The sequence below is a fragment of the Bubalus bubalis genome, chromosome 15 (assembly GCF_019923935.1).
Source record: "Bubalus bubalis isolate 160015118507 breed Murrah chromosome 15, NDDB_SH_1, whole genome shotgun sequence".
Lineage (NCBI taxonomy): Eukaryota > Metazoa > Chordata > Mammalia > Artiodactyla > Bovidae > Bubalus > Bubalus bubalis.
This window is the reverse complement of record NC_059171.1, coordinates 50926536-50948575: the sequence shown is the minus strand read 5'-3', so window position 1 is coordinate 50948575 and position 22040 is coordinate 50926536. Positions and strand designations below refer to the sequence as shown.

Below are 22040 nucleotides of genomic sequence, written 5' to 3'. Positions count from 1 at the left end.
CTCCGCCCATGGGATTTTTCCAGGCAAGAGTACTGGAGTGGGTTGCCACTTCCTTCTCCAGAGTATCTTCCCGACCCAGGGATTGAACCCGGGTCTCCCTCATTGTAGGCAGACGCTTTACCGTCTGAACCACCAAGAAGCTGCAATGGGGCAGAGAACTGTTTTTACGTGGGTGTAAGCAATGGCAATCCACTCCAGTACTTTTGCCTGGCAAATCCCATGGACAGAGGAGCCTGGTAGACTGCAGTCCATGGGGTCGTTAGGAGTCGGACACGACTGAGCGACTTCACTTTCACTTTGATGTACTGGAGAAGGAAATGGCAACCCACTCCAGTGTTCTTGACTGGAGAATCCCAGGGACGGGGGAGCCCGGTGGGCTGCCGTCTCTGGGGTCGCACAGAGTCGGATACAACTGAAGCGACTTGGCAGCAGCAGCAGCAGCAGCAGGTACTCTTAAGATTGTTGAAAGCCCCCCCCCCCAAAAAAAGTCTATGGAAAAGTGGACATAGAAGTAGTTCCGAATGCCGCTTTTGAGAGAATGATAACATGGCATCCTAGTTTACTTCCAGATGAATCATTGCACATGCGTAAAGCCCTTTGACTTGTAGTGGTTTGGCGCTAAACTTTCTTAGAGGGGCGTTCTCTAGCGTCCCAAGGTGACCATGGAAACTCGTGGATGGCTATGATCGTGCCTTGTGGCGCGTTTGTAAAAATAACATATATACGAGCTATTAGTGTTTTGCAAGTGTCCAGTACCCACTTCTTGAAGCAGTTTACAGTTTAATCTTCTACATTCCACTGTGGAACCACTTCTGTCCCCTAAACCGAATTAATCTAGGGGGAATATGTTGTCATCCACTACTTCATGGGAAATAGATGGGGAAACAGTGTCAGACTTTATTTTTCTGGGCTCCAAAATCACTACAGATGGTGACTGCAGCCATGAAACTAAAAGACGCTTACTCCTTGGAAGCAAAGTTATGACCAACCTAGATAGCATATTCAAAAGCAGAGACATTACTTGGCCAACAAAGGTCCGTCTAGTCAAGGCTATGGTTTTTCCTGTGGTCATGTATGGATGTGAGAGTTGAACTGTGAAGAAGGCTGAGCACCGAAGAATTGATGCTTTTGAACTGTGGTGTTGGAGAAGACTTTAGATTCCCTTGGACTGCAAGGAGATCCAACCAGTCCATTCTAAAGGAGATCAGCCCTGGGATTTCTTTGGAAGGAATGATGCTAAAGCTGAAACTCCAGTACTTTGGCCACTTCATTCGAAGAGTTGACTCATTGGAAAAGACTCTGATGCTGGGAGGGATTGGGGGCAGGAGGAGAAGGGGACGACAGAGGATGAGATGGCTGGATGGCATCACTAACTCGATGGACGTGAGTCTGAGTGAACTCCGGGAGTTGGTGATGGATAGGGAGGCCTGACGTGCTGCGATTCATGGGGTCGCAAAGAGTCGGACACGACTGAGCGACTGATCTGATCTGAAGAGTTAATACAGTGTTTAATTATTTCATTTATTTGTTTTAGGTATCCTTCTTTCTTCTCCTATCCCCCATTCCACACTAGATTCTAAGTTCCAAAACACAGGGACTGTGTCTCTATTCCTTGTTTTATCCCTAATACCTACCTTAGATGCTCAGTGTTTATATTACTGGGAAAAAAAGAGGTGGGGCGGGGGGTAGTTTCACCTCCGCAACTTCAACTTTTAGTTACCTTGAAAGTTTGCATAAGTGGTCAGCGTTGCCTGGAGTGCTTTCCTCTTACTTTTCTGACTGGGAGCACATATTAATATTTAAAAAGAGTTCAAAGAGCTCTACCATGCAATCATTCTGAACTTCTTTCTCTCTCCAGTCATCTTCCTTCCACGACGAATCTAAATGTCTGTAGGTGCTTCTGTAGCTGTTACACATTGAAATAATGTATTTGTTTACTTGGAAGTTTTTCTTTTCACTGTAAGCGGGTGTACTCTGCTCTGGGTTGTATTCTCTACTCCTAGAAAGGTGTTTGACATTTAGTTAAGACAAATATATAGGAATTACGGAATCTACAGCCCCGCCTGCGGTTTTGACATTATCTTTCAAACCCTCATACAAGGTGACTTCAGATAAAGGACCCTTAGCTGCACTGGCCTGGGAAGCCAGAGAGAGATCTCTTTTCTAGTGGTGATATATGGCCACTAAGTATTCGGGTGAACTGAGTATTTTGAAATTAGTAATAAAGTCTAGGACAAAACATTGACCAGACTCCTGAGGGAGCAGTAGTGCCCGGAGAGGTGTGCCAACAGTTTTTCTCTACCTTTTCCCCTATCTGTGTCCTCCAGGCTCCCCCCACCCATCTCCCCCAGGCTCTGAACAGAGGCGATCTAGGGCTTGGAAGGTTTGAAGTGGGCAGAATCAGTTTAGCCTGGAAAGTGACTCTGGCAGTTGAACAGTCTCAGGCGGAGGGAGTCCCAGCCCAGATTCGGGAGAGCCCTGCGAACCGCCGGGCGTCCATGCGGCCTCCGGGGCGGCAGGGGGCGCCCCCGGCCGCGAGCCTCTGCCCCGCGGCCGCAGTGGGGCGGGGCCACGCCCGGCCGTTGGCGAAGGGCGGGCGGAGGGCTCGGCCTGAGAGGCGGAGCCCGGGTGGCTTGTCACACCGTTCCCGCGCTGGGCGACTGCCGTCGCTTCTTCGGACCGCGGCTAGAGCCTCGCTAGAACGCTGTGCTGTTCCCCGACGCCAGACCGCTTAGCTGAGTAAGCGTCCATCGGCCACGGTGGGGAGCGGGCCTGTCAGGGTGTGGCCGGGCTTGAGGAGCGTCCCGGAGCTGGGTTCGCGGCTGAGGGCCTCACTGGGGGCCAAGGTCCTGGCGTTACCTGGGTTGGGGTGGGGTTCCCTGCGTACTGGGGTCTCGTGGCCGCTGGGCTGTGGTTGGTGTCTAGCAGCTGCGGGCCCCGGGGTCCCGGACCTCTCTGGGGTCTCGCTGCAGCGTGGCTGGGGGCGGTGCTCGGTGCCCGGGTTGCCCTGTGCGTGAGGGTCTCGCCGTCGCCAGACCGGCCCGGGGCGGTGCCTTGGTTACGTGGTCTGGACTCCGGGCCGCAGCTCCCACCGCCGCCGCCCTGGGTGCTGTTGAGACCCGGTTGCCTGACAACGCGTTGACGCTTCCCGAGGAGACTGCCACCCACGGCGCCGGCGTCCGGAGGCCAGCTGCGCCTCGGTTGTCGTGCCTCCCCTCCCCGTCAGCCGCTCTCTGCTGCTCGCCAGTGCCTGTCGAAGCACCATTCCTTTCACTCGGGGCTGGTTAATGGTTAACGTTTATTGAGTGCTTGTGTCCCAGCGCTGTTTCTCAGTGCTTTGCTTTGCAAGTAAAATTGGATTCCCACAGCCCTGTGAGGTCGGCGCTGCTATTACCCAGTTTTCCCCGGGCTCCTTGAGCTTGAACCTGTTGTTTCTAATTGCCTTGATTTTAGGATAGTTACCTGCGATTGGAATCACGTTTGCAATAACTTAGCACTGGGATTCATCCTTTGAGAGAAGCTGGGTCTCAAGATTATAGGATGAAGTTTAGCTTGGGTTTCTGGGAAGACTAATTTGTATAGTAAACCACTACCTCGATTCCAAACACCTTGGGAAATGCAGGAGTCTAATAGTAACCAATATGAGTTTGTAAAAAGCCTACACAGACGGCGTTCAACTTTGCATGAAAGAATGGCTTTTCATGTTCATAAGCAAAAATGAATCCTATGATAACCCGTAAAATGTTGCTTTCTTTTCTGCATATTTCTTCTTGCTAGAAGTGCACTGACTTTCTGATGGTTAAGTGTATGTTGAAGTGCTCCCCAAGGATGAAATTTTGCGTCTCCTTCGCACGTGGCGCAAGTGGTAAAGAACCCCTCCTGTCAGTGCAGGAGGCCTAAGAGACGAGGGTTTGATCCCTGTGTTGGGAAGATCCCCTGAAGGAGGGCTTGGCAACCCACTCCAGTATTCTTGCCTAGAGAACCCCATGCACAGAGGATCCTGGAGGTCTGCAGTTTATAGGGTCGCACAGAGTCGGACATGACTGAAGTGACTTAGCACCCAGGCACGCAGTACAGATAACCCGATGAAAGGGAGCAGGTGGTTTTAGATAGGATAAATTGAAAAAGGGTGCTTTCACTGAATGGATCTGGTTGTGCCTTCCACACACACAGACACACACAGAGGCATGATGATGGATTGCTTAGAATGAGTTCCTCTAGGATTGCTTTTTCCCTCTAGTTTTTTCTTTAAATTAAACCTCCAGTTTTGAGTCACTTAGTTGACTGTTGCATCAAATGATTCTTTGGTTTTACAGGTTGTGGTCTAGTGATGGCAGATGGGATCAGCACAGCTCCAGGTGTTCCGTTGCTAATACCTATACTATGAAATAACACCTGCCCCCTCCCCCCACTGGAGAATCATCTAAGAGTTCTTTAGACTTCATCTTCAAAAGTAGCCAGAAAATTCAAGTGACAGGTTAACCCAGAAAATCTTTTGCAGTTAGTGAAATTAGGGTATAACTAAGAACATTCAGAATACCACACACACAGTTCAGGTGATGCTGGTATAGTGATGGGACAGCAGTGATTGAGAATGAAAGTAATTAGCATGCACATTCTCTGCTGGGGAAGACTAAGGGGAAGCAGGTGGTCAGCCTAGAAAAATATTTCTCAGTGGATTTCCTATGAAATCAGTGTGTCTTGGGTTTAACTTTGAAATAAATTTAAAAATTGGGGGGAAAAAAAGGGTGGTTTGAGTACAGCATTTCTCAAATGAAGTTTTTAGACTTAACCTGATTAACTATTACAGACTTTGAGCAGATTGCAGATTATCCTTTAACGTCTTTCTGACTTAATTTCTGATTGCTTTCCTGAGTGGGAGACAAAAGTGTTTGAATAAATGTTTTGGAAGTTTTGCATAACCAAAAGTTTATCTAATTTATGTTACTGTTCTTAGCATTAATGATGTATTATTAACAGTTACTAACAGACTTTGTGCTTTTATAAATTTGTGTGCTCTCTCTATCCTAACCCTCAGTTTTCTTTCTCCTTCCAGTAACATGGTATTTACTTCTTAGCAATATTTAGAGAGATTTGTCAAAGTTTAGATACACCCTCGCAAGTTTCATTCATGTGGATGTCATCTGCCAGGAGAAAAAGATTTAGCACCTTTCATTAGGTGGAAAGATCTTCATGTGGATGGGAAATGAAAAACATTGTCTTGGTTCAGCTCAGAACTCCCTTTTTATCTTCTAAGGCTTTTTCACAGGCTCCCCGCTGCACCCCACACCCATATATAATCACTCCCTGCTATTCTGTTCTCTTGCACTGCTGCTAAGTCACTTCAGTCGTGTCCGACTCTGTGCAACCCCATAGACGGCAGCCCACCAGGCTCCCCCATCCCTGGGATTCTCCAGGCAAGAACACTGGAGTGGGTTGCCATTTCCTTCTCCAATGCATGAAAGTGAAAAGTGAAAGTGAAGTCACTCAGTTGTGTCTGACTCTTAGCTACCCCATGGACTGCAGCCCACCAGGCTCCCCCGTCCATGGGATTTTCCAGGCAAAAGTACTGGAGTGGGGTGCCATTGCCTAGGGTCTCTTTTTTTCCTGACAGCCTCTTCTTTTATAGCTTTAAAAATCATTTAAAAAACTACTAACCCTTTTTTACTAACATGGACTCTACTCTGAATTCCAGACATATTCAGATTGTTTTCTTGATACCACTATTGGATCCTTTATGGATGGGTACCTCACATCAACCTCAGTCTGGCTAGACTGTGAGCCAGTGTGCCAGGGGACATAATGTCCCCAAATTTGAGGGCAAGGATCATATATTACACTTTTCATTCCCCTAGCATCTAGAGCAATGTCCTCCTTTGGGGTGGGAGTTACTTTCCCTTCCTAATACTTCCATAGAAGGGTGGAAATTTGCACTTCACCAGAGAGAGAAAGGATGGGAACAATATTTTCCCTTCCTTTTGTGGTTATGAGATTGGGAGAAGGCATCAGGCATACTCAGTTCTTTCTGGTTTCTCTGTTTTTTGGATTGACTCAGGTTTTTCAGAATGAATATGTTTCTGGTCAGCTTATATTACTATCTATATAATAAGCATGAAGGGCCTATGTTTAAAATTTAAAGATATTGATTTGGATTATGATAAATAAGTATCCTTTGTTGGTGATATAAATCCCAGTATACTTTGGATGAGTACTGATACATGTATACAAAGACTATGAAGATACAATGAGAATTAATAAAACAGTTGTGATTTATTGATTTATTTTAATTAGGCTGTGTCAGGTCTTACTTGTGACATGCAGAATCTTTTAGAGTCATATGAAATCTTTTGTTGGGGTGCCTGTACACTCTCTAGTTGTGGCATGCAGGCTCTGGAGCACATGGGTTCAGTAGTTGCACTACGCAGGCTTAGTTGCTTCACAGCATGTGGAATCTTAGTTCCTCAACCAGGGATGAAACCCAAGTCCCCCTGCATTGCAGGGCGGATTCTCAGTCACTGGACCACCAGGGAAGTCCCTGGTTATTGATGTCTATGTGACAAGGGTACCATACAGTTTGTATGTACTGAATCATTTCATTTTTTCTTCATAGCAACCCCTGGAGTAGGTAGTTCCACTTTACAGGTGAGGAAACAGAGGAACAGAGAAATTAAGGAACACATTGAGGTCAATCACATATAGAATTGGTTTCAAATCCATGTCTTTCACTTAAACTGATTTTCTGAAAACTGTTTATCATATACATACTATATATACAGCTACTGGGAAGAAAAACTGGTAATATCTTGGGAAAAGTATGAACGATATTACATTGTAGAGTGAAGGAAGAATGAAGAATCCCATTTAGATTTCCTTAGGTTGATATTCCTTTTAACTTAATCTCAAAATTGTAAACCTTTTTTACTTAATTTTGTACTTAGACTGTATCCATTAATTCAGTCTCTGTGATTCATTAAGTAATTCTTCAATAAATTTTTAGTTGAAATATGTTTTATGTAAGTTGTCACATGTTTTTAGGAGTGAGAAGGAGAAAAATGGCTATGACAGCTAGAGGCCGGCATGTAACCAAGGGCTTGGTGTTGCTAGAAACTGGCCTGACAATATTGCTTAGACTTGGTGTTCTTCTGTTGAAGCAGTTGCACAGAACATCAATATCAGACAGAGCTGCTCTGTGTCCATGGTAGAGCAAGCGAAAAACAGTAGTACTCCACCGTCATGTCCAAACACAGATGAAACAAGAGTGTTGTCCCAGCCACAAAATAACTAACGCCCAGTTGGTAATGATTGCTGCTGCTCTGGAGAAGGCAATGGCACCCCACTCCAGTACTTTTGCCTGGAAAATCCCATGGATGGAGGAGCCTGATAGGCTGCAGTCCACAGGGTCGCTAAGAGTCGGACACGACTGAGCGACTTCACTTTCACTTTCCAGTTTCATGCATTGGAGAAGGAAATGGCAACCCACTCCAGTGTTCTTGCCTGGAGAATCCCATGGATGGAGAAGCCTGGTGGGCTGCAGTCCATGGGGTCGCACAGAGTCGGACACGACTGAAGCGACTTAGCAGCAGCAGCAGGAGCTGCTGCTGCTCTACTAGTTACATCTTTAGCCTCCCTGTGGGTGAGATTTACTAAGATGTCCAAGCATAGAATTATGCTCACTTCCTGACAGCACAGAGAAGGCAATGGCAACCCACTCCAGTACTCTTGCCTGGAGAATCCCATGGACGGAGGAGCCTGGTAGGCCAAAGTCCATGGGGTCGCTAGGAGTCGGACTCGACTGAGTGACTTTACTTTCACATATTGGAGAAGAAAATGGCAACCTACTCCAGTGTTCTTGCCTGGAGAATCCCAGGGACGGGGGAGCCTGGTGGGCTGCCGTCTATGGGGTCGCACAGAGTTGGACACAACTGAAGCGACTTAGCAGCAGCAGCAGCAGCCTGACAGCATTTAGTCCTGAGCAAAGCTCTGCTTCCTTAAGCTAGCTAGTTAGTGTGTGCTCAGTCGTGTCTGACTCTTTGTGCCTCCATAGACTGTAACCTGCCAGGTTCTTCTGCCCATGGAATTTCCCAGGCAAGAGTACTGGAGTGGGTTGCCATTTCCTCCTCCAGGGGATCTTCCCGACCCAGGGATCAAACCCGTATCTCTTGCATCTCCTACAAGAAAGAGGTGGGTGGATTCTTTACCACTAAGCCTTCCTTAAGCCCTCCCCCAAATCAACTAATACAAGCCCAGCCTATGAGTCTTTCTTTACTTTAGTCCCTCAGTCGTGTCCTACTCTCTGCGACCCCATGGACTGCAGCACGCCAGGCCTCCCTGTCCATCACCAACTCCAGGAGTTTACCCGAACTCATGTCTGTTAAGTCAGTGATACCATCCAACTATCTTATCCTCTGTCATCCCCTTCTCCGCCTGCCTTCAATCTTTCCCAGCAGCAGGATCTTTTGAAATGTGTTAGTTCTTCGTATCAGGTGGCCAAAGTATTGGAGTTTCAGCTTCAGCCTCAGTCTTTTCAATGAACACCCAGGACTGATCTCCTTTAGGATGGACTGGTTGAATCTCCTTGCAGTCCAAGGGACTCTTCAAGAGTCTTCCCCAACACCACAGTTCAAAAGCATCAATTCTTCGGCTCTCAGCTTTCTTTATAGTCCAACTCTCACATCCATACATGACCACTGGAAAAACCATATCTTTGACTAGACTGACCTTTGTTGGCAAAGTAACGTCTCTGCTTTTTAATATGCTGTCTAGGTTGGTCATAACTTTTCTTCCAAGGAGTAAATGTCTTTTAATTTCATGGCTGCAGTCACCATCTGCAGTGATTTTGGAGCCCCAAAAAATAAAGTCTCTCACTGTTTCCACTGTTTCCCCATCTATTTCCCATGAAGTGATCAGACCAGATGCCATGATCTTTGTTTTCTGAATATTGAGCTTTAAGCCAACTTTTTCACTCTCGTCTTTCACTTTCATCAAGAGGCTCTTTAGTTCTTCTTCACTTTCTGCCAAAAGGATGGTGTCATCTGCGTATCTGAGGTTATTGATGTTTCTCCTGGCAATCTTGATTCCAGCTAGTGTTTCATCCAGCCCAGCGTTTCTCATGATGTACTCTGCATAGAAGTTAAATAAGCACAGTGACAATATACAGCCTTGATGTACTCCTTTTCCTATTTGGAACCAGTCTGTTGTTCCATGTCCAGTTCTAACTGTTGCTTCCTGACCTGCACACAGATTTCTCAAGAGACAGGTCAGGTGGTCCCTGGTATTCCCATCTCTTTCAGAATTTCCCACAGTTTATTGTGATCCACACAGTCAAAGGCTTTGGCATAGTCAATAAAGCAGATGTAGATGCTTTTCTGGAACTCTTGCTTTTTCAATGATCCAGTGGATGTTGGCAATTTGATCTCTGGTTCCTCTGCCTTTTCTAAAACCAGCTGGAACACCTGGAAGTTCATGGTTCATGTACTGTTGAATTCTGGCTTGGAGAATTTTGAGCATTACTTTACTAGTGTGTGAGATGAGTGCAAATGTGCAGCAGTTTGAGCATTCTTTGGCATTGCCTTTCTTTGGGATTGGAATGAAAACTGACCTTTTCCAGTCCTGTGGCTACTGCTGAGTTTTCCAAATTTGCTGGCATATTGAGTGCAGCACTTTCACAGCATCATCTTTTATGATTTGAAATAGTTCAACTGGAATTCCATCACCTCCACTAGCTTTGTTCATAGTGATGTTTCCTAAGGCCCACTTGACTTCACATTCCAGGATGTCTGGCTCTAGGTGAGTGATCACACCATCATGATTATCTGGGTCGTGATGCTCTTTTTTGTACAGTTCTGTGTATTCTTGCCACCTCTTAATATCTTCTGCTTCTGTTAGGTCCATACCATTTCTGTCCTTTATTGAGCCCATCTTTGCATGAAATGGTCCCTTGGTATCTCTGATTTCTTGAAGAGATCTCTAGTATTTCCCATTCTATTGTTTTCCTCTATTTCTTTGCACTGATCACTGAGGAAGGCTTTCTTACCTCTCCTTGCTGTTCTTGGAACTCTCCATTCAGATGGGTATATCTTTCCTTTTCTCCTTTGCTTTTCACAGCTATTTGTAAGGCCTCCTCAGACAGCCATTTTGCTTTTTTGCATTTCTTTTCCATGGGGATGGTCTTGCTCCCTGTCTCCTGTACAGTGTCATGAACCTCCGTCCATAGTTCATCAGGCACTCTATCAGATCTAGTCCCTTAAATCTATTTCTTACTTCCACTGTATAATTGTTAACACCTTCTTAATAAGATACTCCAGAGTTCCCCATGGTGGCGTTGACATCCTTCAATTTGATGAGTAATAAACCCAGCTAGTTTAACTATTGTAATGTGCCTGGTGTTCTTTGGAGGGTATTACCAGAAGAAAGCTTATTAGTATTTTTGACTCTTTGATTTAGTATTTGAGATGTTATACTCTAATCACGTTAGACAGCAGGGCAAAATTAGAGATAATTAAACATGTACTTATATCTGCTAAATTTTATATTTTAACTATGGCATCTTTTAAAAAAAATTATTTATTTATTTATTTTGGCTGCGCCTTGTCTTAGTTGGGGCATGTGAACTCTTAATTAGTTGCAGCAAGTGGAATCTAATTTCCTGATCAGAGACTGAACCTGAGCCTCCTGCATTGGGAGGGCTGAGTCTTAGCCACTGGACCACCGAGAAAGTCCCAGCTAAGGTATTGATATATTTTATGCTCACTACCATTGCTTAAAAAATGTTTATTGCTATGATAGCTGTTCAGTGAAATCAGTTCTAGAATTTATAATTGATGTTAAGTTATTGTAATAAAGAGAAATCCACTTATTTATAAATTCAAAGTCTGGTTAGAATTAAGAAATGAGCATGTTAAACTGATAATTATTAACAGACCTTAATTAACTCTTTAACAGAGTGAAAGAGGCCTGTAAAACGGTTTTTGTTTTTAGATTTAAAGACATTTCTGCTTAAATTCTTTATAAAATTCTATAGCAAATTATATTATTATGTATGTGTTATCCCATCATTATCTTTTATTTTTTTCAGACATAAAATACTTAGGAAAACTAGGAGGTTTTAAAAAGTGACTTTTTCACTTGAAACTACTCTTTGCTGTTGAACTGTTTTGAATTTTTATTAGGAAAAGCTCTTTTGTGAAAAACTGCACTTAACTCTTCTTGGTTTGCAATATATTTTGCTAAGGCCACATTTTAAAATCAGTGTTCTTTTTGGAAGTAAATAATAAAATGAAGTTCACATTATGTACTACTTAACTGTAGTAATATAAGTTTCAACATACTTCTTTTAGGTAAAACTTGATTTTCTACATTTTTTCAAATTATTATTGTCCTCCAAACATTAAGGGCTTCCCTGGTGGCTGAGCTGGTAAAGAATCTGTCTGCAATGTGGGAGACCTGGGTTCCATCCCTGGGTTGGGAAGATCCCCTGGAGAAGGGAAAAGCTACCCACTCAGAATTCCATGGACTGGAGAATTCCATGGACTGTACAGTGCTTGGGGTCGCAAAGAGTTGGACACGACTGAGTGACTTCCACTTTCCAAACATTACATTTTGTGGATGCCTTTTTCTTTAGCTCTCTTGGATTTAATATTGTTTACTACTTTTTTTCTCATTTTTTTTCTTCTGTAAATTACATTGACTGGGTTTTGCTTTGTATCCTCTTTTAATTCCTTCTTTATACTCCCCCCCACCACATACCCCAGCTTCAATTCTTCTGTTACCACCTCAAATGAACATTCGTATCATTTAGTTCTGGATCATCTTTTGTCCCTGTCTGCCTTAATTTTTCAGATCTTCAACTATTATCTTTAAAATTATTAACTTTTAAACAAAGATTTCTAATGTGGTCCTCTTGAATCTGTTGGAAATTTCCGTCAGCTAGTTGGTCGTCATCGGTGACTAACTGTAACTTAACACAGTGAAACCAAACCTTGCCAAACTACCCAGCTTCTTCTGACTTATTTCTGTCCAGGAGTCTATTAATGTTTAGTTTCCAGGACTTAAAACTTCGGTTAGCACTGGCTCCTTTCTTGCCACACATTGAATTAGTCATTAATTTTTGTGGATTTTTCAAGGATTTATTTTAAAATAAATTAGTTTCAGTGAGAAAAAGATAGTTTTTTCAAAAACTGGTGCTGGAATTTATATCCAGATGCAGACAATTGAACATTGATGACCCTGACCTTAAACATTTGAAATGGATCATGGGTATAAGATGTAAGAAATAATGCATGTAAGAGAGGTGGTTATAAAACTTCTAAAAGAAAACATTGTTGTTCAGTTGCTAAGTCGTGTCTGACTCTTTGTGACCCCATGAATTGCTGCACGCCAGGCTTCCCTGTTGCTTCTTGACCTGCATACAGATTTCTCAGGTGTCAAGTAAGGTGGTCTGGTATTCCCGTCTCTTTAAGAATATTCCATACTTTGTTGTGATCCACACAGTCAAAGGCTTTAGTATAGTCAATGAAGCAGAGTAGATGTTTTTTGGAATTCCTTTGATTTTTCTATGATTCAGCATATATTGGCAATTTGGTTTCTCGTTTCTCTGCCTTTCCTAAATCCGGCTTGTACATCTGTAAAAGTTCTCCATTCATGTACTGTTGAAACCTAGCTTGAAGGATTTTGAGCATAATCTTTCTAACATGTGAAATGAGTGCAGTTGTAAAGTAATTTGAACATTCTTTGGTATTGCCTTTCTTTGGGGTTGGAGTGAAGACTGACCTTTCTAGTCCTGTGGCCATTCTGAGTTTTCCAAATTTGCTGGCATACTGAGTGCTGGCATACTGAGTGCAGCACTTTAACAGCATCATCTTTTAGGATTTGGAAACATAGAAGAAAATATTTGTGATCTCAGGTTAGGCAAAAGTTTCTTACATCCGATACAAAAGGCACAAACATTTGATTAAAAATTGATGATAAATAGATAAATTAGACTTCATAAAATTTAAAAATGTTTGCTGGTTGGAACACATGACTGCACATGTTCATAGCTGCTTTATTTATAATTGTCAAAATCTAAAAGCAACCATGCTAGCCTTCAGTGTGGGGTGAAGGAATGGATAAAACTGGTACATCCTGACACTGGAATAATTTCAGTGCTATAAAGAAATGAGCTAAAAAGCCATGAAAAGTCAATGAAAAACCTTAGTAGTATGTAATAGAAAGTGAAGGAAGCCAATTTGAATAGGCTACATACTGTGTGTTTACAACCATATGACATTCTGGAAAAGGCAGAACTATGGAGACAGTAAAAAGATCAGCGATTGACAGTGGCTGGAGGGGAGGGAGAAATGAAAAGGTGGAATACAGAGTACTTTTCGGGCAGTGAAACTACTCTGTATGATACAGTAAAAGTAGATCCATATCATTATACATGTGTCCAGACCCATAGAATGCACAGCACCAAGAATGAACCCTGATATAAACTGTGGACTGAAGGTGGTATGATGTGTCAGTAGAGAGTCATCAGTTGTAACATGTGCCATTCTTGTAGAAGATATTGATAATGCATGAGAGACTACATGAGTCAGGGCAGAGGATATAAGGGAAACCTGTACCTTATGCTCCATTTTGCTGTGAACCTAAAACTGCTGTAAAAAACAAAGTATTAAAAAAAAGAAGACATTAAGAAAATTTGAAAACAAACTGTGGACTGGAAGGAAATATTTACAAAAGGTGTTTGATGAAGGACTTCTATCTAGCTTATATAAAAGTTTTTTTTGTTTGTTTCTTGCATCTCAATAAGAAAACAATTTCATTTTAAAAATGGGCCTGAAGATTTGAAGACTTTGGGCCAATGGTTATATATATGGATATGTGAATAAAGACGTGAAAAGATGTTCAACATCATAGTCATTGCTGCTGCTAAGTCGCTTCAGTCGTGTCCGACTCTGTGCGACCCCATAGACGTCAGCCCACCAGGCTCTCCTGTCCCTGGGATTCTCCAGGCAAGAACACTGGAGTGGGTTGCCATTTCCTTCTCCAATGCATGAAAGTGAAAATTTAAAGTGAAGTTGCTCAGTCGTGTCCGACTCTTAGCGACCCCATGGAACGCTGCCTACCAGACTCCTCCATCCATGGGATTTTCCAGGCAAGAGTACTGGAGTGGGGTGCCATTGCCTTCTCCGTCATAGTCATTAGAGAAATGCAAATTAAAGCCACAATGAGAAACTTTAACATACCCACTAGTGAAGTGAAAGTCGTTCAGTTGTGTGCGACTCTTTGTGATCCCATGGACTATATAGTTCATGGAATTATCCAGGCCAGAATACTGGAGTGGGTAGCTGTTCCCTTCTCTAGGGGATCTTCCCAACCCAGGAATGGAACCTGGGTCTCCTGCATTTCAAATTCTTTACCAGCTGAGCCACCAGGGGAGCCCAACATATCCACTAGAATGACTGTCGAAAAGACTGAACGTACCAAGCGTTAGCGAGGATATATAGCAATTACAACTCTCATACATTGCTGGTTGGAATGAGGGGAACAGTTTGTCAAAATGTTAAAACAGAGTTACAGATGACTCAGCAGTTCTGCTCCTAGGTATTTATAGAACAGAGTTGAAAACACATAAAAGCCTCTATACAAATATTCATAGCAGCATTATTCTTAAGCAAGCTTTCAAATGGAAACAACTCAAATGTCTAGCAAGGTATGAATAGATAGAAAACATTTCCATATAATTTGATGCTATCTGCCTGCCATCCAGGAGACACAGGAGACGTGGGTTCGATCCCTGGGTTGGGAAGATCCCCTGGAGGAGGAAATGGCAACTGACTCCAGTATTCTTGCCTGAGAAATCCCATGTACAGAGGAGCTTGTCGGGCCACACAGTTCATAGGGTTGCAGAGAGTTGGACACAATTGAGTGACTGAACACACACAGTAGTAAAAAAAAAAAAACAAAAAACTACTTACTGATAGATGCAATTATAAGGATGAATCTTGGAAACATTACATTAAGTGAAAGAAACCATATAAAAAAGACATCTATATGAAATTTCCAGATTAGGGAAAATTAGACAGAAAACAGATCTTTGCTGCCCAAGTCAGGGGTGGGAGTGAGGATTGACTGCAAAGGGGCATGAGAGAACTTTTTTGGGGTGATGGAAGCATTATAAAGTATGACTGTGGTGATAATTGTACTACTGTGTGGATTTACTAAAACTTCTGTTCACTTAAATGACTGAGTTGTGTGGGATGTAAGTTATTCCTTAAGAAAACCAACAACTTTGGATTTAAAAAATCCAGGACTTAACAGAAAAAAAAATTTCATGAAGTCTTAACAATAAACTGAAAAATAAATCAATGGCAACTGATAAATATATATGCAGGGAGTGATAAAATTTGGAAATTAGCATTTTGCAGGCATCAGGAATAAAGATTAGATCAATTAAGAATCACCAGTTGATGCTAAATCTTGGAATTTTGTTCAGGAGCAGAATATTTGCATGGTGTAAAAATACTGTTTTATAGACTGCTTATTACTTACAAGGAAACAGTAGTGCAGAGATTAGTCTTGACCACCATGTGATAAAAAGTAACATCACTAGTAAAGAGCAGGTGAATGTGTGTCCATCATTGTTGATACCTTTAGGACACATCACCTATGTAATATTCTTTCTGATGATGCATAACCTGAATTTAGTCACAAAGAAACATTAGGCAAACTCCAAATAAGGACTGTTCTGTTAAAAGAGTAGGTGGTGGGTGGGCTGTATTACAAAATATTGGTGTCATTAACAAAAGTAAGGTTGTGGAAATGTTCCAAAGTGATGGGTAAAGAGACATAACAGTGAAATGCTATACCTAACCTAGACTGGATCCTAGATGGAAGAGAGAGAAAAATATGGTGTAGAGGATAGTATTAGGTCAGGTGACAATGTTGGAACATGGACAATAGATTAAAGAATGTTATTGAGGTTGACAAGTATGTTGAGGTTATGTAAGAAAATAATTCTTAATACACACTGAAACGTTTAGGGATAAAGAGCGCTGATATATGTAATTCATGCTGTGAATAACTTTAGAAAAAAATGTGTAAAGAGGACAAACTTGTGTGCACAAAGGTAAAGCAAGAGGTACAAAATCTTAAGCAACAGAGAATGGATAAATAATATACGGTATTCTCTGTACTATTCCTATTGTAACTTTTTTGTAAGTTCAGAATTATCTCCAAATGGTTAAAATAAATTTTAATAAAAGTGTTTTGATTTAAGGCTCAAAGGTTTTTTTTCTGATGTGGTGGTGGTAGTTGTTCATTTTCCTTTTTATTTCTTTTCTGATATTTTAAAGTATGTTGTAGGTTTTGGGGGGAGTTGAGATTGAAAGCTGGTAGGCAAATTTCATTCAAGCTTGTTATCGATTTGATAACTGACACTGAGTACTAAATGTAGACTAAACCTGCATGTTAATAATTAGGCTAAAGATATTCTGGTATAGCTATGCTCACTGAAGGGTTTTTAAATATTTAGACTGTGATCTTTTTTAAAAGATAATTTAATTTTTGGCTGTGCTGGGTCTACGTTGCTGTGCAGGCTTTTCTCTAGTTGCAGAGAGTGGGGGCTGCTCTTTAGCTCAGGTGCTTGGGCTTCTCACTGTGGTGGCTCCTCTTGTTGTGGAGCATGGGCTCTAGGGTGTATGGCCTTGTTAGTTGTGGCTTCCAGGCTCTAGAGTACAGGCTCAGTGGTTGTACACAGGCTTAGTTACTCCAGGGCATGTGAAATCTTCCCGTATCAGGGATTGAACCCATGGCTCCTACACTGGCAGTCGGATTCTTTACGACTAGGCCACCAGGGAAGCCCTAAAAATTTATTAAAAAAATTTTTTTTTATTTTTAGTATCTTCAAAATGGCTGATAATTTGGATGAATTTATTGAAGAGCGAAAAGCCAAATTGGCCAGAGACAAAGCAGAATTGGAAAGTGATCCACCGTACATGGAAATGAAGGTAAAGTTAATCATTTTCTTCTAATGTGTTTCATTAAATTGTCTCTGAAGATTACCTTCTTTAAATGCAAAATTTCTTCTTCTGGGAGTGAGAAGCTTCTGTTTCATATTTTAGTTTAACTGTGCTGTTGTTCTGAGACCCTGAACCTGGATAAAATTTCAGTAATTTTGAATGCAGTTTTTCTTCTGTGGTGTTTTGTACCTCACAGTTTCTCTTCTCTCTTATTGGCGTTTTAATTAATAATTTATGTGCTTTCTAACATGATTAGGAGACTAGTTCTAATGCAAGGAATTTTCAGACTATAAATAGATGTAAAAGCAATTTCTTATATTCTTTGTGAGAATAATTCATTTTTTTAATGAATCAGTATCTTAAACATTTTTGAAATCTAAAAAAATGAATTTATAAGGATAGTTTCTTTTGTGTATTTACTTTTCAGAATATAAATTTGTTAAAATGTTTCTGAAAGCAGTGTCTGAAAAAGCCTTCTTAAAACTTTTCTAGCTTTGATATTTATTGAGACTGCTGAGTACTGTGCTGGGCTCAGAGAATATAGCCATGGTCTAGACAGATGTGATGCTTTCTCCCATGGGCTCAGTGTGTGTAATAAGAAACAGTATGTATCTTAATCTATGCCATATGGGTCATCCTAATTAGAGGAATCAGATATAATGACTTGCCCAAGACAGTCTTGATTTTCTTGTTGTCCCAGTGTCTCATCTGGTTTAGCATTTGCCCTGGACAAAGGTATCCTGGTGGAAATGATAAATAACATGGACACCATAATTATAAAATAATTTTATTCATATAGCTAACATTTATTGTGTGCTAACTATGGATGAGGCATAAAGTCTTTAGCGGTTACACTGATACTTCACATCATGAATCTATGAGATAAGTACTGTTGTCATTTTCCAAACGAGTAAACTGGTACATAGTGACGTTAAGTATGAAACTTAGGTGACAGAATAGTAGAACTAGGCTTTGACCCCTGGCAACCTGAATCCAGTGTTTATTCTCTTAACTATCTTTCCTTCCATAGTACTTGCCATGTACAAGGAGCTGTGCCAAGGACTTTATATGTATGATAGCATTTAATCATAAAATCCCAGTGAAGTAGGCAGAATTTTTGTCTGTTTTACAGATTCCAAAAATGAGGCTTACGGGGTTAAGTAAATCGTGCAGGCACGTACAAGATTGGATTCATGTGTCCAGCTCCACATTTTATGCCCTTAACCATTCTTTAGTACTCAGGACTGACAGGTTTAGGAGGGAGTTATTAGATAGCTTTAAATATAGCTTTATTATGATTTCTACCCACTCCAGTGTTCTTGCCTGGAGAATTCCAGGGACAGCGTGAGCCTGGTGGGCTGCCATCTATGGGGTTGCACAGAGTTGGACACGACTGAAGCAACTTAAGCAGCAGCATTATGATTTCTAATACTATAGCAGATAGATAATAATCTTCAAGTCTTTAGGTCAAGTATCACCTATTCATTCAGGCCTTGCAGTTCCTCCGTTATCATTTCTGGGCCTCCTTACAGTTGTTCTCTTTTTTTTTTTTTCTGTTTCTCCTCTGTATCACTCACTACATATAACATAATCTAATTGTGTGTTGTGTTTATTGTTTGTTATCACAGTAGTTTATAAGCTCTGTGATGGCAGAGATCCTTTAGTATTTCTTCACTTACCTGTTTTTGATGCCTAGGACAATATCTGGTGGGAACTCAGTGAATATTTGTTGATAAATCAGTGAGCTAAATAATAGAACATTGCAGCACTAATAAATACCTTTGAGTAATTCCTCAAACCTTACACTTAAATTTTGTTTTAAACATACTGAAATTAATTGTACATTTTTGGAATTTTTTTTTCCCCCACTGCTTTTGTAAATATTATGTCTCTTTCAGGGAAAAGCATCAGAGAAGCTTTCTGAAAACAGTAAAATATTAATCTCCATGGCTAAGGAAAACATACCACCTAACAGTCAACAGACAAGGCGTTCTTTAGGTATGTCTTTAGGTGTGCTAAACTGAATTTAAGATATTCTTAGCAGGCTGTCATGAAGGAGCTTTGTCTCGTCAGAAAAAAAGACAATTTTTGAATTCTAGTAACTCCTTCCTTTCTGGAATCTTATATGTGACAGTGTGGTCTATATATGAAATATAATGTATACTGAGAAACTTGTTCTCACTGTAACTGTTAATTGTCTTGGTTATGATTTACGGAAATCATAGCCATAAGTATGTATCATAATTGAAAAATTTGAATGGAAATTGTGTGAGAAAGTGTGTTAACTGTTGAATAATAATGGTAGGCTTGCTTTTATTTAAAAATCAAAGAACTATGCTTAAAAGATAGAAAATATTACTGATGACTATTTTGAAATTGTAAATAAGTTAATATTTAGCTATATTGAGTCTTTGATTATGGTTTGGTGTGAAAATATTTGGGATACTACCTCATTTTAGCTTTTTGGTAGGTGTATTTTTTTTTTTTTTTAAAGAAAATATATGAATATTTAAAAATTACCTTGTGAATTACTGATGATAACTGAACCTTTTTCACATTAAAGAAGTCAAATATGATTAATCCATTTGGTTAAAGCATTTCTCATGTGGATGACTTTTCATGGCCATGAGTATACTCCTAAGTTGTTAGTTGCTTTGCATTTGTATTCTGCTAGGAGTACATGGGGATGTTGGCCAAAAGACTGCTGAATAGTTTAGTGGGCTCTCTATCTCTACTAGAAAAACAGCTCAAAGTGAATGCCATACTTTTAGTATCATATATATAGAAAACCTTTTCCATTCTGAGTCTGTTACAAATTATTGGCTAATACAGCTTTTGCAGAGAAGGCAATGGCATCCCACTCCAGTAGTCTTGCCTGGAAAGTCCCATGGACAGAGGAGCCTGGCGGGCTATATAGTTCGTGGGGTTGCAGAGAGTCGGACACGACTGAGCACGCACACATGCCTGCAGCTTTAGTGAACTAAGTATTATATTTTGGTTAAGTGCCTTAATCTCTAAGGCACTCAATTTCTTTATAACATAAAGAGGTTAGATTATCTTCTAGCCCTAAAATTTTATGAATTGAAAATTTAATTATTCTGAGAGAGAGTTTTTTGAAAGTTTGATAGTAGGTTCTCTCAAGCACTAAGGTGACTCACTGACTTTCTGGAGTTATGAGTTGCTTTGGAATGTGGCTGTCATGCCTTTGCAACCTGGCATCAATTATTTAAGCTTTGTTTCCTCATCTTAAGAATTGTGTCTATCTTAAAAGGTTATTGTGGCAATAGTTGAATATGTATGAAAAGATGATTGGTGCATTATTGATGGACAATAAATATTAATTTCCATGACTTTTTACATTTTTAAACTAGGTTTTTTATTTTTAAGAGCTATATTAAAACTTATCCTTTATTACATTCACAAATCATGTAGAGTTTAAAGTCCAACTTAACAGATAATGACTTCTCCCTCTTCCCTAACTGGTATCCCTTATTCATTCACAGGACTTTATTTACCATTAGTGTGCTCATTACTCCTTAATCTCTATCCTAATTCCAGTTTCTTTGGTGAACTCCAGACCTATATGTCTAATGTTTTAATGACATCTGTACTTGGATGTCTTGGACTCAGAATCAACATGTGCAAAATTAACTTGACTCCTCTCAAACTTAAGTGAGCTGGTTTTGTGGTCATCTTTGACCTTTTTCCCTTTTTGTATCCCACAGCGAATAATTACATAGTTCAGAGATTCTAACACTTAAACCTCAAATAAATTGACTTTTCTCTAATTCCATAGAGATCATTTTATGTAGGCGTCCTTTGGCTTTCACTTAGATTATTTTTCTAGTGTTCTCTTTGTTGTACAATCTAGCCTTCTCTATTAAGTCTCTGCACTGCCAGTTGATGTCCTCCCCCAAACCGAATCTGATCATGTTAGTCTCTATTTCAAACCCTTCAATGGATTCTAGTTTCCGTTACGGTGATTTTACTCTTTTATTACCTTTACCAGATTGTGTTGGCCATCCCTACCTTATACTCCTGTGACATTGGCTCTTCCCTTGAAGAACAGTTTTGAACTTGTTCAGCTCTCTATTTTACCCCAATAGCACCCCAGCTTTTCTGCCATTGTACATTCATTGCTTAACACAGTGTCTGGCACTTCGGTGTTTAGAAAAGATATTTTGAATGAATGAAGTTCCCATGGCAAAAATAAGCAATTTTTTAGGTGTATAGAATTTAATTTTCTGGATTTTTTTTTTTTAATTGCCAACTGAAGTATAATTATTTTTGATGCACATTGAATCTTTCTAAAGAATAATAATTTGATTTTGTATCTTCGAGCATTCAGTTACTGATTTCTTGCCTGAATAGTAATTAGGCCAAATACTTAATTTTTGGTGTTAGGAAAAATGTAAAGTAACTTGGCAACAGTTTTCTGTAAGTGATTTGAGGAATTATAAAACAAACTGGTCTAAAATTTATACATTGAATTAAGCTCAGTGACACCATACTTTGAATAATTAAGCATAGTAGCCATCAGTGATAGGTAAACTGGCAATATTTGTTTTAGCCAACGAAGACAGTCTATTAATAGCTCATTGTACAGCTGTCATGTACCACTGGTGCTGCTGCTAAGTCTCTTCAGTCGTGTCCAACCCTGTGCGACCCCATAGACGGCAGCCCACCAGGCTCCCCCGTCCCTGGGATTTTCCAGGCGAGAACACTGGAGTGGGCTGCCATTTCCTTCTCCAATGCATGAAAGGGAAAAGTGAAAGTGAAGTTGCTCAGTCATGTCCGACTCTTAGCGACCCCATGTACCACTACATTTTTATGATTATGTAAATTCATTTCTGTTAGACGATGATATTCACGGATAATGCTTATCCATGTAGCTCCTTCTTCCACCATTTATACCTCTGAGCAAAGGATTTGAGGAGTGTTAAGACTTCTACAAGTCTTAATCTACAAGACTTCGCTTACTTCAAATACCAGGTGCAAGTGTGGGGTTCATGGGCCATCCTTCCTTCAGATGAACTG

The 22040-nt window shown here is 40.7% G+C and overlaps 1 protein-coding gene and 1 long non-coding RNA gene across 15 annotated transcripts in view; one reads left to right on the top strand and one right to left on the bottom strand.

Annotated features, from left to right (window-relative positions):
• Positions 1-407: 407 nt before the first annotated feature.
• CSPP1 (centrosome and spindle pole associated protein 1) overlaps positions 408-22040 on the top strand; it is a 112221-nt gene continuing 90588 nt past the window's right edge. For 10 of the 14 annotated variants that reach the window (XM_044928713.2, XM_044928709.2, XM_044928715.2 and 7 more), the window contains exons 1-3: positions 2555-2739; positions 16883-16991; positions 18902-19001. In XM_044928713.2, coding sequence (XP_044784648.2) covers positions 16893-16991; positions 18902-19001 — 199 coding nt within the window. In that variant the 5' untranslated portion in view covers positions 2555-2739; positions 16883-16892. Of the gene's footprint in view, positions 448-1926; positions 2740-10708; positions 10728-16882; positions 16992-18901; positions 19002-22040 lie in introns of those variants that run through there. The other 4 variants (XM_044928707.2, XM_045162807.1, XM_044928710.2 and 1 more) reach the window with 4 other exon arrangements.
• On the bottom strand, positions 1934-2994 carry LOC123329484. Its single transcript, XR_006544974.2, has 2 exons — positions 2860-2994; positions 1934-1999 (listed from the first exon to the last, which is right to left on the bottom strand). It is a non-coding gene; the product is annotated as an uncharacterized LOC123329484 (long non-coding RNA).